General features: G+C 38.6%; 1 protein-coding gene across 10 annotated transcripts in view; it reads right to left on the reverse strand.

Moving 5' to 3' along the window:
* ARID4B (AT-rich interaction domain 4B) overlaps positions 1-17,492 on the reverse strand; it is a 119,286-nt gene that overhangs the window by 62,362 nt on the left and 39,432 nt on the right. For all 10 annotated transcript variants that reach the window (XR_014781464.1, XM_084794165.1, XM_084794167.1 and 7 more), the window contains exons 3-6: positions 12,074-12,184; positions 8,179-8,244; positions 6,172-6,262; positions 3,238-3,317 (exon numbers count right to left, since the gene is read on the reverse strand). Coding sequence is in view for 9 of the 10 variants with exons in the window: in XM_084794165.1 (XP_084650291.1) it covers positions 3,238-3,317; positions 6,172-6,262; positions 8,179-8,244; positions 12,074-12,184 (348 nt within the window). In the remaining variant the exon portion in view is untranslated. The remainder of the gene's footprint in view (positions 1-3,237; positions 3,318-6,171; positions 6,263-8,178; positions 8,245-12,073; positions 12,185-17,492) is intronic.

A 17,492-nucleotide genomic window follows, 5' to 3' on the forward strand; every position in this document is an offset into this window, starting at 1 on the left:
AATTGCAGCATACAGTATAAATGCTGGTATGAAGATGAATATTCCTTCCTTGATATAATCTACACATCTCACAGGAATATATTTTTAACAAGTTTTTCTTCTCCTTTTTTCAGCCGTTATTTCTTGAAAAGTATTATTGCCTGAAAAGTATACCCAAAGCCTAAGCACTTCAAAGACACTACTCTAATTAACTTTGACCCTTTAAAGATCAGTGTTGTCAATGTGTCTGTTTTCTTCTTACACGGACAAAAGGACACAAACACACTGAAAGACACACACAAACACATACAGATACTTTTTCCCCCTTTTCTACCAATAGAATGCTTGCTGTTGGGAGATAATTTTGTGAGCACTGGGGAAATGATGTATTCTTGGGGAAATTGTCAAGAGGAAAAGAAGACTGAGGAACTATTTAAGGTAAGATTTCCTAAAGTTAGATATTAGAGTGTTTAAAAAAAAAAAAGGAGGATGCTATCAACAGGGCAGAGCACTTGCCAAACATACCCAAGGACCTAGGTTTGATCCTGAGTACCTGGCAAACAAAAGAAAAGGTATACACAGATGTAGACTGCTTTCCCTTTGATATACTCTCCTTACCAAACCTTAATACTGTAACATTATAAGGTATTTCTGACTGTTTAATTTTTTTTTCCCTAGTAGAGGGTAAGCTACTCAAATAGAAATGTCATGTTCACCCAGCTCATACGTGTCCTTAGCACAGCACTGGAACATGGGAAGGGATTAATGATTGCATCACACCTTTATTATCCTAACTCCTTCGCAAAACATAAATGAAAGTATACACAGAAAGAACATCCTCCTTAAAGGCACCACAGAAAAACACACAGCTCTTTCATACTATTTCAGTCTCTCTCTGCCCTATGAATTCTCATAATAGCAAAACTATTACATTAGATAGTTCTTTAACCCAAGCCTTCATCAGGTGAAGAGTCAGGGTTTCAGCCATTATATTTACTTACTAGAAATAACTGGATGTGCATTATAAAGGAATGGTGTTACATATAAGCCTCATAAATGAAGAAAGATTATTTCACCAGGTCGTTTGCTCCAAGGTAGTCTGATTTCCTGCATGTAAACAAACCTTCAAAACTGGGTGTGCTGGAGCAAAGCTGTAATCCAGCACTTGGGAGAAAGGCTGAAGAAGTACATGCCACAGGTTCAATATCTGACTAGCCTACATAGAGAGCAGTTTCAAAAAGACAACCAAAGAACAAACCTCTAAAACTAAGGCAAGCTGTAATGGCACATACCTATAATTCTAGCATTTGAGAGACTCTGAAATCAGCATCAACTAAAGAGCTCGTTCAAGTGTTGCACTGAGAGACCTCACAGCAAAACAACAACAAGCAAAGCAAATAAAACCTTCAAATGCAATCCAATCATTATTTATGGAAGGCTCTTGTAGAGAAAACACTGCTGGGAAAAGAAGGAATCCCCAAGGAAAGGAAATGTGGCTATTCCTCCTAAAGTAGTTTAAATTTCACAGGGCGAGTAAGTAACCAAAAAACCATAAAGAATACTAAACGGAAGCGCTAAAGAAAAGGATGGGGTCACCTAAGCTGGGAAAACAGCCCATGAAAGACATTACACAGGAGAAAGCTTTTCTGGTGGGCTCAGCAGGAACCAAGACACGACAGTACAAACTGTATCCGGAACTATCAAGCATTCTACTATGAAGTGTGGGAGTGGTGGACTACAAGAAACTTAAAATACTTAAGTTTTAATCATTGAGGAAAGTTTAAGTATTTTCTTTTTCTTTTTTTTTTTTCCCCTCCCCTTTTTCTGGCTGTCCTGGATTTGCTTTGTAGACCAAGTTGCCCTCAAACTCACAGAGATCTGCCTGCCTCTGCTGGGACTGAAGGTGTGTGCCACCATGCCTGGCTAAGCTTAAGTATTTTCAAAACAAAACTACGGTCTAACGTATGAGTAAACAATACTAAAGTGTCTCATAACAAAGATGCTTTTAAACAAAGAGGACAAAGCTGTGACAGTTCAGTCACAGTGTTTATCAGTCACTTTTGAAAGAATGCCCTGGACCATGCATAGCATATTACTTTGTAATGTGGACTCAAGCTCCTGAGTTCAGATCCCTGGCCCAGTTTTCTTGGCCCAGCTTTCAAGTAAAAAGTTGGCTTTGATGCTAGAAAAGTGCTAGTCTGAAAAAAATTTTTTTTAAAGCTCTGGAGTTGACGGCTAATCACTAATTAGAAGTGATTAACAACAGCAACCATGCTTAATGCAGAGAATGTGACAATGTACGTAAGTCACTTAGTAAAGCCTCTGGTGGACATGCACTTCATTACATCTGGCTAACAACCAAATGCTCAACTCTCTTCCTGTGCCAGGGAAGACGATAAAGCCTACTCTTACGATACATGCTACCTAGGAACGTAGGTCCCCCCCAAAACAAACAAAATACATACTTTAACATCAGGGAATTGATTAACATTGTGAAAGAGAAAGCAATTTAAAAGATAAAGAAGGTGGTTTCAGAAAGGGCAGCTAGGCAAAACTACAGTGTCAATATGTAGTTCCTAATTGCTTGTCATCTTTATAGCCTTCAACTCAAGTATTTTTATTAATTCTTAAGAAGTTTTTAATTTAAAGTCTTAAACAACCTGGGTGGAATAGTAAATCAGATATTTCTTTCTCACAATTACTTACAAATGACATAAAGCTACATAGAAATGGCCCAAAAGGCCAGGCACAGTGGTACATGTCCATAATCCCAGCACTCAGGATATAGAAGCAAGAGAAACCTGAGATCAAGACCAGACTAGGACTCACAGAATCCGTATTTGATTTGTTTTTTTTAAAAGGCAGCCTCAAGGTAACTAAACAAGCCTAATTTCTTCATGGAAAAGTACTAACTTGCTTTAAACAACAAAGAGGGCAAATTTTGAAAGACTCAGGGCTTTCAATGTAGCTCACAGATCACATTGCAATTTCCTGATTGACAAATTTGTTGGCTGGATTGAAAAAACAAAACTTAATTCCTTCCATACAAAATAATAACATATTCAAACCAGGCATAATGGCACAAACCTCTAATCCCAGCACTCAGGAGGCAGAGGCAGGTAGGTCTCTGTGAGTTTGAGGCCAGCTGGTCTATACAGTGAGTTCCAGGACAGCCAGGGCTACACACTGAGAGGAGACACTGTCCTGAACAAGCAAAAATAATGGCAAAAGATGTGTTCATTCAACTTGATCACTTACTTCACTTTCAGCAAAATGCCTCTCTCCTTTCAGGCATAAGGAAGATCTTCTCAATGTCTTCTCATCTCCATCATCAAAAACTATTGAGGAAGTGAAAATGAAAGCAAGTGAGGAGCTTTTGTAAGATGATGTCAGAAATCATTACAATTTCTGAGTGCAAATAGTCCCATTTTTAAGAATTACATTTGGAATTCACATTTCATGTTTTCTAACAAATAACTGTAATTATAGTTATTAGTGTGCTGGTTCTAGGAGAACACATCTTCAATAAACATATCCTTCTTGGGCCAGTGAAACGGCTCAGGAGATAAAGGAACTTATGCCACACCTTAAGACCCAAATTCACAATGGAACAGAAAATTGATTCCTGCAAGTTGTCCTCTGACCTCTATACACATGTTATGGCACACATCCTTTCTCCATGTCTCTCTGTCTCTTTCTCACATAAACACACACACACACACACACACAAATCTTAAAATTCCTTCTTGATGGCTGGAGAAATGGCTCAGAGGTTAAGAGCACTGGCTACTCTTCTAGAGGTCCTGAGTTCAATTCCCAGCAACCACATGGTGACTCACAACCATTTATAATGTGATCTGATGCCCTCTTCTAGAATGTAGGTATACAATGTAGGCAGAACACTACATACATAATAAATATATATATTTTTAAATGCTAAAATAAAATCCCTTCTTGAAGTAGGAAATTAAACAAAAGGTGGCATTTCAAGAGGAAACCATTTAATACTAACCAGTCCCTCTCAAAATGGTAAAAGAAAGAAGAGCTGGCAGGCACCCATAGAATTACCTAAAATATGGTACGCTTACAAATTTATACATCATCTGGGCCCCAACAAAAATACCTGCATCTACATTACAGTAAGGTTCCTCAATTGAACATCCCCATATATAAACTGTACCACATAAGCTGCTGAGTGACAGGATGATCCTATACAACAATGGGGGCTCCATCTTAGAAAAATTCCTTTCCCAGTTGTCATAATCACAAACCATTTCCAGGTATTAGCAAATGTTCCTTGAGGTGGTAAAGCTACACTTTGCTGATTTAAGGCACTACAAGGTTTGCTATGAATGACAGAGGTAATGACTCACTTGACTGTAATAATCATGTTACACTTTGAAAACTGCTGAAGATACAGAATACATGTTTATTTTATGATACACAGAATTTCAAGAAACTCTATACTCCTTAGAAATCTGGACAGAGCACTTTTCTAATAAAGTTACCAGACCTGAATTTTTAAGTTTTTAATTATGTGTGAGTGTGTGTGTGCATATGTACACACCCACCCACCCTAGTTAGGGTTACTGTTGCTGAAACATCATGACCAAAGTAACTTTGGGGCAGGGGTCGAAGGGAAGAGTTTATTTGACTTACACATCTACATCATAGTCCATCATTGAAGGAAGAGGACAGGAACTGAAGCAGGGCAGGTATCTGGAGGCAAGAGCTGATGTCTAGAGGTCATCACCTGCTCCATTTGGCTTGTTCAGACTGCTCACTTTCTTTCTTTTTCCCTTTTTTCTTTTTGGTTTTCTGAGACAGAGTTTCTCTGTGTAGCCTTGACTATCCTGAAACTCAATCTGCAGACCAGGCTACCCTCAAACTCAGAGATCTGTCTGCCTCTACTTCCCAGCTCAACCTGCTTTCTTACAGAACCCAGAACCAACAGCCCACGAGTGACCCCACCCACAATGGATTGGCTCCTCCCACATCAATTTCTAAGTAAGAATGTATCTTTACAGGCTTGCCTACAGCTCTATCTTATAAAAGCATTTTACAAGTTGAGGCTCCATCCTCTCCAATGACTCTAGCCTGTGTCACAGATTGACATAAAACTAAGCAGCACAGTGTGTATGCGTACATACTTGTATGAATATACCACAAATCAAAGGACAATTTGCATAAATTAGTTCCATCCTTCTACCATGCAGATACCATGGATTTAATTCTGACTCATGTTTGGTGGTCCATACCTTTATCTACAGGACCACATTACTGGCCCTCAGCACTAGGAAAGCTGAGACAAGAGGCTTATGGGTTAAGGCTAACCTGTGAGTGAGACGCACGCACGCACACACGCACGCACGCACTCACACAACCTGGCAAAAATTTCCAAAGATAAATGACATCAGTCTGACCAGGACTAGGAAAACACATACTCTTGTACACTGACCACGGGAATAGTCAAAAAGGCAATTTTCACTCTGTTGTAAAGAACATATCCCTTCAATCTCTCTCTACTCCTTCGTTGACAGGGAAACAGTAGGATGATGTACACGCACTAGACATTCATTCACCACTGTAACAGCAAGAAAACTGGCAGAGCAGAAAATGAAGAGAGTATATTCAACTACTAAGAGAAATCGTGTTATGTAATAGGCTAGATGGCTAGCACTACTGAACTACACTTAGAAATGGAGAAACAAGCTTCTGTTGAGATACACTTTGAAGTGGAAATAGCTAGAAAGCCAACTATACACTCTATATACTAAATTTCAAATTATATGTACATATAAACAGCTTAGAAGTTTTTTTTTTTTTTTTTTAGTTTTTGAGATAGGGTTTCTCTGTGTAGCCTTGGCTGTCCTGGACTCACTCTGTAGACCAGGCTGGCCTTGAACTCACAGCGATCCGCCTGCCTCTGCCTCCCGAGTGCTGGGATTAAAGGCGTGCGCCACCACGCCCGGCCTTGGAAGTATTTTTAAGATCTGGAAGATAATCAGTAAGAATATGGCACTAGAGGGCTGGAGAGATGGCTCAGCCGTTAAAGGCTAGGCTCACAACCATAAATACAAAGGTATGGCACTAGTAAAGAAAATTTAATCCAGGAAATCTAGCACTAACTGCATTATTATAACAAATATTATATAACTGAAAATAAATTTTAATAGAAAATTACTGTCTTACCCACTGTATACCAACTTGCATCTGTCAGTTTATTGATAACAGCTTCCTGATAGGCACCATCAAGATTCTTCACTTCCACAATAGCTCCTACCTAAAATATTATTTAAATATTAGAAAAGCTTTTTAATGACAAATGAACCAAAAGCAATATATAATAATACTAAACCCTGTTTTTTTTTTAATGCATACACGGTGATAAATGAAACAATTACTGGCTTGATTTGTGTTCAGTGTGCCTGTAGCTTTAGTGACTGTTAGGGTTCTGCTTCAGTCTGCCCACCTGTAATGTCACTGCTTACCTGCCACAGGGGTGTGCCCTGCCCACGACAGTCCTACCTTGTCCCTTCCTCTTACTCTTCCTCCCTCTCCCCTCTCTTCTTCTGCCTCTGTCCCCCCCACCTGGAATACCCTTCCCAATTTCCTTCTCTCCCCATGCTCATTTAGTAAACTCCTCTATAACATAATATCTGGCATCTGGTACCTTACTATTACTTTATTATCTTATTACCTTATCATCTCATTGCCTTATATTAAACATAAAACTGGCAAGACTTTTTTATCTATCATTAGTGAAAATGTCCAAGGCAAATTCATCTAAGTATTACTAAGAATGCAGTTCTGTCCCGATAACCCTGTAAAGGGTCTTAAGAACTCATGGGGGTCATTCCAGCTCACTGAGAAGTACTGCCTATGAAAATAGCTGTCTTTCCCCATCCTCCCATCTTTCTTTCAAGGAAGCTGAGGATGGATACAAGTAATCAAAAAAAGTCCTGAACGCTCCTTAAGGGTTAGACTGTCCCACTGCTGACAGGCATTTAAAGTACTTTCTATCATATTACGAAAATGCTATGCTGGTATTTACACTTGCATGGTCCTTATAGTGATGATTATGATAAATTCCTTCAGAGAAGAGACCTTAGCTCCATGGAGTGACCAAAGGGTAAGGAGCAAAGGAAAACTGACAAGTCCGATGAGGAATCAATAAACACACTCAGTTTTTAAATCAAGAGTCGCATTATGTGCTGGTTTCCTGTAAATTTGTTATTCAAAGAGTTTTGAGATTAAATGGCCACCTTTTTTAGTGATTTCCCATAAGAGAAACATGAAACCACTAAGTACTAGGAATCCAAACAACGCACCTTCTCAACCAACCATAGGCTGGTACCTAGATGAATCTTGACACTGACATTACTGCTTGTGAAACTAGAGTCAAATTACTTCTTTATTTCAGTTTTCTTTTCTGTAGATGTTGTCAAAACTAACTAAAACACTAGACGGAAAATGACTTGGCACAGCACTAGCATACATTAAATGCTAAGTAAGTGATAGCCAAAATCATAACTGTACATACATGCCTTTGTCCTCTGGCCCTTGCAAGTGACAAATAGATACATAAAGTAAAAAATGATGGGATGTTTTTACAAGGTAAGAGTTAGTAATAAGAAACTTTTTTTTTTTAATTCAAGAGTTTTAGAAGCCCACGGTACCAAGTAAGATATGTTTTCTGCAAAGGTCTACAAAATGTTTCTTCACTCTTCTTTAGTATTTCCTAAGATTCCTAAAGATCAAAGTGTGGGCATTTTCAGGCACAGCTGTTTCTCAAACGTCCTGTAACTGGCGACTGGCATACAAGAAAGTAAAGCAACAACTAGCCTACTACTGAGTGAAGAACAGATGGATCAACCTCCCAGTTACTGCAAAAGATTTAATCTGCCAGCAGGTGGCTCCAAAATCAAGAGCTCTGGATTTTGTTTTAATTTTCTTTCCTCTTTCCTGGAAAACACATTCTCGCAGTAAAAGAAAATACCTGAGTGAAAGCAGTCAACGCCTCCTTGATGCTCATTTCATTTTTAAACACAGATTTCATTTCAGATATGATTTAACACTAAATATATTGCAATTAGTCTTTTAGGGGGAAACTACATACTGAGTTAATAATGAACAGCCAGTGAATTAAAAGGATCAAGACTCAGTCTCCAATCAAAACTGAGAATAATGCTGACTCACCTTCAGTGGGCCTTTTATGTGGTCATCCTGAACTTCCACTGTTGAAGAATCATGTCTAAAGGTCACCTGAAAATATGAATCCAATTCAACATACACCGAAACCAACCAAACCAAACAAAAAAATGTATTAGCTCATGTGTTGTTAGATAATACAAACTAAATAAAGACCACTTAATCTAAATAAAAGACCAAACACTAAACAGATTAATAGAAAAATTGTTTAAACTTTTTAAAAACGAAAATAACCACTGACAGACACCACACCTACAAGTCTAGATTTTCCATTCATCATCCTGTATTTTACCACTTAATACTTAGCTGTCAACTTCTTGTCCTTAAATTTTGAGGGAAAGAAGATATAATGAGCATGGTCCATGGGGAATTGAATCATTTTGTGAAGGACTAATTTAATAGTAAGCAATGAACACAAATTTGCTTTTTCTGATTTTTGTTTTGGATGTTCGAGCAAGCCTCACTATGTAGCTCAGCCCAGTCTCAGTCTTCTTAGTGCTGAAATTACAGGAGTGTAATTTCACCACACCCAATGGCCACAGCAGTTACTCAGAACTAAGCAACAGATACAAGGATCAAATTTTTACCTCCAAGGTTGTGGATAGTAGCTCAGAGGTAGAGGAAAGAAAGAAAAGAAAGACAGAGAGAAAGAGAAAGAGACAGAAAGACAGACAGAAAGAAAAAGGGAGAAAGAGAGAAAGAAAGAAAGAAAGAAAGAAAGAAAGAAAGAAAGAAAGACAGACAGACAGACAGACAGAGGCAAATTCAATCCCCAGCATGGAGAAGAGACACAGATCACTCCCCCAAAACTCTTTCCCTCTTATTGAAAAGAAAGTCAAAGCACAGAAAGGCTAAGTAAATGCTGCAGGATCATAGAACTAGACCATGATAGAAAGATTCAAGCACTTGTAGTCTTTGCCAGAACTTTCTGTACTTTGTATCAGGACTATGGAAATCAGAGGATAGGAAAATACTTTTTCCTATTTAAAAAATACATGTAAAAAAATTTTTTTAAGTTGGACACAGTGGCACACGCTTGTAATCCCAGCACTTAGTGAGGCAGAGACAGGCAGATCTTTTTGAGTTCGGAGCCAGCCTGGTCTACAAAGTTGAGTCCAGGACAGCCAAGGCTACATAAAAAAAAATTTTTTTTAGATAGATTTCACTATGTATCCTTAGCTGACCTCGGAAGTCCCTATATAGACCAGGATGGCCTTGAAATCAAAGATCTGCTTACCTCTGCCTCCCAAGTGCTGAAATTAAAGCCACTAAGACAAGAAATTTTTAATAGCTGGTAAAAAGCATCATAGGCCAGCTTTGGTAACACATGCCTTTAATTCTAACACTCAGGAGGCAGAGGTAGGAGGATCTCTGTGAGTCCAAGCCCAACCTAGTTTGCACAGCAAGTTCTAGGACAGCTAGACACAAAGACCCTGTCTCAAAACAAATAAAAAGTACCAATTCAATACTGACATAGTTCTTTATAAAAAAAAGAATTCTATAAGAACTGTTTTGTATCCACAGCATTCCACATGTTTTAGTGGCACACAAAAGCAGGGTTAAGGCTAAATGTTAACACCAGAATCCCAACATCTACAGATAACGCTTCACGTGGGATAAGTATTCAACAGATGAAAGCTAATAAGGAAATTTATCACCAAGTCTATGTAGAGTGTATGCACTTAATTTGTTTGAGACAGTGTCTCTATGTAGCCCTGACTGTCCTGGATCTCCCTATACAGACAAGGCTTACCTAAATACTCCAAGATCTGTCTGCCTCTACCTCCCAAGTGCTGGGATTAAAGGCATGTGCCATCTTACCTAGCTATATACATTTTTAAAAAAATATTTATTTACTTACTTATAGAGTATTCTGCCTCTATGCCAGAAGAGGGCACCAGATCTCATTATAGATGGTTATGAGCCACCATGTAATTGCTGGGACTTGACCTCAGGACCTGTTTTTCAAGCCCAGGGATAAGCTCTGAGTGATGATGCTCCTGCCCAAAGAACACACTTCTTGCTGGCATAGGAATGCTATCTCTGAGCTAAGGAATCACTCCTCCACCAGGAGGAAAAAAGGTTTTTCCAAATTCAGTATAATATATCCTAGAAGTAGCCCTAAGCAAATAAACGATAAAATTGATAAACGGTTTTTCACTTATCCCTTGAATGGTGCTGACAAGTACCACTGTGCTCAGAAAACAGAAATGTACAATGCCAGAATAGGAAATGTCAATGTAAGAACATCCACCTAAGCACATTACAAAGCAACTCCAGTTACCAGCCTGTGAAAATGAAAGGGAAGGTGGGGCCAAAATAGGCATCCTTCAGGTTCACAGTTAATTCAGAGGCCTTATCACACAGATTTTAGCCAGGGTAGACATCAAAATTGCCCAGGAAGCTTTAGCACATGCTTAAGAGAGAAACCCACGCAACACACACAGAACTCCTCAGGGGAAATTCACCTCTTCCACTTGGATAATTATTCAAATCAATGGTTGCATGGTTATCTGCTCATCTACATTGTACATCCTCCTGTCTCCACTCTCCTTCCATCTAATGGGGTCCCCCAAGTTGTGCCACTCAGTGCATCACTGGCAAGTGGGTAGGAACCCACAACTCTAAGATGTTTCACTGGTCCTTGGTTTGTACTGCCCTGAGGTTTTCCAATATAAAGGCGCGTTTCTTCTATTAAGCACTCGTGGTCATTCACTCATTCATCTACTCGTACTTTGTGTAGCTATCATTAAGCCCAGGGCCTTGCTCATGGCAGGCAGATGTTCTGCTACTAGGCTACGAATCCAGCCCCTCTTGCTGTTTTTGAGATGAAGGATCTCATGATGCTCTGCACACTGGTCTCCAATTCCTAAGCTGAAATGATCTTCCTGCCTCCACCTTGTAAATGGCACCAGAAATGCACCTCACTAGTATTATAGTTAATTTCCTTTTTTGTTGTTGTGGGGTTTTTTTTGGGTTTTTTGAGACAGGGTTTCTCTGTGTAGCCTTGGCCATCCTGGACTCGCTTTGTAGACCAGGCTGGCCTCGAACTCACAGCGATCCACCTGCCTCTGCCTCCCGAGTGCTGGGATTAAAGGTGTGCACCACCACGCCCGGCTTAATTTCTTAAAAATAAAAGCAATTAAATTTATATTTTTCCATTAACTAAGCCAAAATCCAAGTACTTTAGAAAGTTTTCAAAAATGGCAGAGGGTCAAGTATTAGGTGGTATACACCTACAATTCCAATATTCAGAATGTCGCAGTTTGAGGACTGCTATGAATTCAAGGCCAGCTATGAGTTCAAGGCCAGCCTGGACTACATAGCAAGAACCTGTCTCGAAAAATGGAGGAAGGGAGAAAAACAAAAGGATAAGCTGGAAATAGAAGTAGAAAGTAGAATATTTGCCTAGTATTCTCAAGGCCCAAGATTCCATCTCAGGATCACAGGAAGGGCGGCAGGAGAGTATCAATACTGATGTTTTGCTGCAGGGGAAATTTATGTAGCCCTGGCTGGCAAGAAGCTTGATATGGAGACCAGGCTGGCCTCTACCTCCCAAAGACTGGGACAGAAGGTATGTATGTTCACACCTGGCCATCATTTTCATATTTAAAAAACTAAAGAATCAAGTTAGATGATTTCTAAGGACCTTTCTAATACTAAAATAACAATCCAAAGAATCAAGTCTGCCTGAAACTATATTAAAATTATAAGCTGCAATAAGCAAACTTTACTCCAATTTAAATATTTTTAAAACAAAGTATTGTTTAGTTTGGTAATGGTTTTTTAGCCAACACTTTTAAAAACTCATTTTACACAAAGATAATTTTAGATTTTATGTATCAAATATTTAATGACTATTAAATTATAATTAATACTGTACCTTGACTTTGACAAGTCTTTTTGCAGTCTTGATCTTGGCTTCACAAAAGGCTCCTCTGTACTTGGCACTCACATCAGTGCCCACTGTCAAATAGGGAGGGTCATCAAGGGCCTAAAAATGCAAAGAAATATAACCCCAGTTAGCTGCTTAATATTTTCCCTGCAATCAGGCTTCAGAAGACATCTAATCGTGTAACAGTAATTTAAGCTGGAACAGCAAAGCATACTTTTAACAAGCCATCTATAAAATAAAATAAATTAAAAGTAATGTGTTTCATAGATTAATTAAATATACATCACGTAAAATAAACTGTTCTCATATTAAACACATGTCCTCTAGGATCACTTGCAGATCCAGCCTTCCATTTAAGGCTCTCGCCACCTTATTCATCCATTCATTCACTCTTTTACTTATTATATTACGTAGTTATTATACAACCACTGAATGTGAGCCAGCAGATCTTAAACCTCAAAGCACTAGCAAGTATCTTCTAACAGGCTGTACTTTGGCGCCATCCAGATTCAGGATGGTTCTGCTCTTTACCTACAGGGCTCTAGGATAGAATGTAAGATGTCCATGTGTACCCAACTATTGCTGAACCCACATGAAGAATCCAGCATGCACTCTGCCTTAAACTACTAACAAGATGTTCTAATACGCGCTCACTGTTGGTCTGCTCTTCTGCTTTAAATACACTGCTCACTTGTGGTTTTAATTTTATTGGTTCTAATCTTGCTGCTTTGATTTTTTTTTTACAGTAGGTTGCATTTCTGCACTGAATTTTACATTATCAATCCCATAACCAAAGAAAGATTACGTAAGAAGCTTTTACCCAAACTATTTTATGAGAAGTACTAATAGCCTAAGAGGTTCACCAAAAAGGCACCAAAAGATTGTGGGAAAAAAAAATCCATTACTGAATAATCCCTCTGCCTCCTCTTTTAAATAGTCATAAATATGCTTAAAAGGCCTAAGAAGTCCTACAATAAAGACAAATATTCAAAATGTCCAGCACATCCCAATCTATTTGTCCATACTGTTTTCCTCTTAATATCATTAACATCCTCCAAAAAGCCATGCAGTACAAAATACTGTCCTAAGCACGGATACTCAGGTCACCTGCTGCATGAAGACTTTAATCTAAACTCGTCCTAGCTAAGGCATAAGGAGCAATCTATCTCAAGAAAATACAGAGATTCCTATGTACAACCAAGTATTTGCAAGTGCATCTAAGATTTCTACAATGCCATTCACTTCTGGCTACAACTAGGTCTACATGTGCTCCAGAACAGCTATGAAGGCAATCCAACATAACTTGTAGATGAGAGAATCTTATCAAAATATCAAAAGTTAGACACCAATATAGTTCATGACCTTAAAAAAAAAAACAGTCTATAGCCACACCACCCTGAACACATCCAATAATCATGTCTAATCCTGGAAGCTAAGAAGGTTAGTTCTTGGATAAAAGACTGCCAGGTGCTGTAGGCTTTTAAAAAAGAAAAGAAAAACAAAAACAAAACAATATCCCACAGCTCAGGCAGGCACTAAATTCAAGAACCACTTTTCTCAGCCTTTCAAGCAGAGATTAATGTGTCTGTTCATATGTGTGTGTGTGTGTATACACACACACACACACACACACACACACACATATACATATACACACACACAAACATATATATAGTGTTGTTGTTTGTTCTTTGAAACAGGCTCTCTCCCATGTAGCCCTTGCTGGCCTGGAACTAGCTATGACAGATTCACCTGTCTCTGTCTCCAGAGTGGCTGGAATGAAAGACATGCACCACCATGCCCAGCCTGCAAAATGTTTTTGTTTTTAATGCCAAATCAAGTGTACACTTTTAATTTAAAAAAAAAAACTTTTAGCATGCATGCTAAGTTTGCACAGGTGTGAAGATCAAAAGACCATTTGTGACAGTCAGGGATTTTGTTTGTTTGTTTTTTCCCCCACCAATCATGTAGGTTCCAAGTCATAAGGCTTGGCAGCAAGCATCTTTACCAATATCCTTTTTTAAGTTAGAAACTGTCTATTAGTCAAGCTGAACATTTAGGCTGTAATAAGAGTGTGGCCTCAGTGAAAGAGCCATTTCCTTATTGCTATTAATGTTTTATAACTTAGTAACTTTATGTTGCTTTTTCCACTTTCCTATTGTTTATATTTAAGTGTTCTGACTGCATCCATGTCTGTGAACCGCATGTGTTCAGTGGCCATGAAGGCCAAATGAGAACATCAGGTCCCCTGAGACTGGAATACAGACATTTGTGAGCCACCATGTAGGCTTTGGGACTCAAACCCTGGTCTTACAGAAGAGCAGCCAGTATTCTTAACGATCTCTCAATAGCTTTATTTTACCAAGAATAAGTAAAGAGGTGGTGTATGTGTATCCTTTTTAATAATCATTACAGAACACACATATGAAATCATGGTGTATTCTTGAATACAATCTCTATCAGTTGACTATTTTTAAATTAGGAAAATCTTTAAGGAAATTTCAGTTCATTTTGTGGTTAAGCAGAGTAAGGACAGTCTTCATGACCCTATCACAACTTACAACCTGCATTAGCAATGCACCTTCCCTACCATGCTAGCCAGTTACATTTTATTTCAGAGAGAAATATTATCTAACTAAATTAAAACTAATGAGAAGCTCCAAGTTATAAGCTATAGAATAAGTCAATTAAAAGCTACCCACTTAGAGTTGGGGAGGTGATTCCCAGAAAATGCAACCCAAGAACCAACCTAAGTACAGATCCTCAGAATCCACATGAAAAGACTGACATGGAGGTGCCCACCTGTAATCCAAGCCTTAAAGAGGATGGAGACATTCCAAAAGCTGTTTGCCAGCCAGCCTACTGAAACTGATGTGCTCGGGGTTAGTAAGGGAGATGTCAACCACACACCTCTCTACATGCACAAGCAAACTGTACACAGTGCATGCACACACGCGCGCACACACACACACCAATGCTTATCTGTACCTATACAGAAGTAACTAAATATTTAAGAAGCAAGCTTTGGGGGCAGGTAAGATGACTCAGTGGGTAAAAATGCTGACACCAAACCTCATAACCTAAATTCAATTCTGGGACCCACATAGTGTAACAAGCACACACCTCCTACAAGTCTACAAGGTATTCTCTGACTTCCACAAAAGCATCATAGTATATGTGCGCGCGCGCTCTCTCTCTCTCTCTCTCTCTCTCTCTCTCTCTCTCTCTCTCTCTCTCTCTCTCTGTAGGTAGGAAGGAAGGAAGGAAGGAAGGAAAGCTTTAAAAGTTTTTTTTAGCCAAATAGTAGTGGTTCACACTTTTAATCCCAGCACTCAGGAGGCGGAGGCGGAGGCGGAGGCGGAGGCAGGCAGATCACTGAGTTTGAGGCCAGCCTGATCTACAGAGTGAGTTACAGGACAGCCAATTCTACACAGAGAAACCTTATCTCAGAAAACAAAATGCTTTTTTAGTTTCATTTTACTCTTTAATAGCAGCCCACTAAAATAGGTTGGGGAGGACAAGTATCAACTCTATTTTGCACATCATAGCAATTGTCTTTAAAGTGGCAAGCTCAGGGGCTGTAGAGATGGCTCAGAGGTTAAGAGCACTGGCTGCTCTTCCAGAGGTCCTGAGCTCAATTCCCAGCAACCACATGGTGGCTCATAGCCATGAATAATGAGATCTGGTGCTCTCTTCTGGCTTTTAGGCATACAGGTACGCAGAACACTGTATACATAATAAATAAATCTTTAAAGTGACAAACTCAATGTCTCTAAAATGAAAAGTGAATAGAGCCAGTAGATAAATTCAAGCCTTGTGATGTCACATCCAATTTATACATGTGTGTTATGAGTGAGTCCATATATATGAACAGATATAGTTGAACAACATTTTGTAAAATATGCTCTTCTGGTGGGCTTTTAAATTTTTAACAGATCTCTGAATACAGCTGTAAGAATTTCAAACACTGCTGGTATATTTTCATTAACATTCACACCAAATACAAGCACCATTTCAACCCGTCCACAAGAGATTCATTAGTGTGGACTTATCCACACCAAAGCCTATATGATACCCTCATGAGTTAGAATCCACACAAGCAGCGGAAAAGGGTTAATTCTTTAAAATATCAAAAAGGAATCTTGTCTTGAAAAGTTTTATTTTCCTTACTTCAAGCTAAAACACATATAATTGTTATAATAAAAAAAGAAGTTAAAACAAAAGCAATAAAAAGTTAAATTAAACTGCATAAGGAAAACTCTTAGGATAATACATGCAAATGAAAAATAAATATAGACCCTCAAATAAAAACACAGGCTAGGCAGCAATGACCTATAAACACAAGCATAGGAAAAGCAATGATTTGTGTTTTGCTGGTGTTCTGACTCTATTTTCCCCAATTTTCTTTCTTTTTAAGACACAGTCTCTCTACATAGCCTAGAGCTTGTGGTCCTTCTGCCTCAGCCCTGCTGGGAGCTAAGTTTACAGACTTGTGGAATACAACCATCTCAATTCTGTTTCCTTTGCCATCACTCTGGGCAAGTTACTTTCTGTTTCTAAACTCTCCTTTGGTTTAAGCGCTTGAATGTTAAGCTCATCTGTCTAACAACTCTACAGGCACAATGGCTATAAAGACAGTCAAAATCTTTGAGCTACGTTGAGACGTACTTAATCGTAACTATATAACTAATATTGTTAAATATTATCTAAAATATGTGATTCTCTGAAGATACCCAAGTCACATCTCTAATTGACATGGCCAGACTGTCGTAAGTAATGTTAGCAGAGCAGAGGCAGTAATCTCTGGATCTATCACTAGCTCAGCATTTGCTAATAGCAGACTTGATTAAGCACAGAGGCCTTAACAGCACCAATTCAAGGTCCTATTAAATCTATCTAGCCTTTAATTTATATATCAGAAAATAAAGGCATTATCAGAAGGAATTGAGGTCCAAAGTAGTTAGCTACTAACTATCATTATAAAGCTTTCCATGTGGACACATCAGAAATTACCTCAGTACAAACTCACACGTGGCTGCCTCCTATGTAGTCCAGAGGCAAACCTCACTTGAAATGATTGATCACCATAAATTGGTGCAAATTCAAAGCCGAATCACTTTGTTCACTTGGTCAACTAGAAATTATACTAGTCAGTAGTTTTTAGCACTAAGTGTGATGCTAAAGTTCAATATAATTGATATGTATGAGTAACTTTAAAGTGTTACTTCACTACTTCTACAGAAGTAATCAAAGACGTATTATAAACAGAACAGCACATGAAACAACAACAGTAGGCACTGTTAAGCTATGGGAAAGGAGTAGGATAGAATGGTATGTGAATGAAAATATATTGATCAAAGTCTATTTCAAAGGAAAGCTATCACTAAGCATGGCAATGCACATCTTT

This window comes from Acomys minous (assembly GCF_964271855.1).
Source record: "Acomys minous genome assembly, chromosome: 9".
In the NCBI taxonomy this organism is placed as follows: Eukaryota; Metazoa; Chordata; class Mammalia; order Rodentia; family Muridae; genus Acomys; species Acomys minous.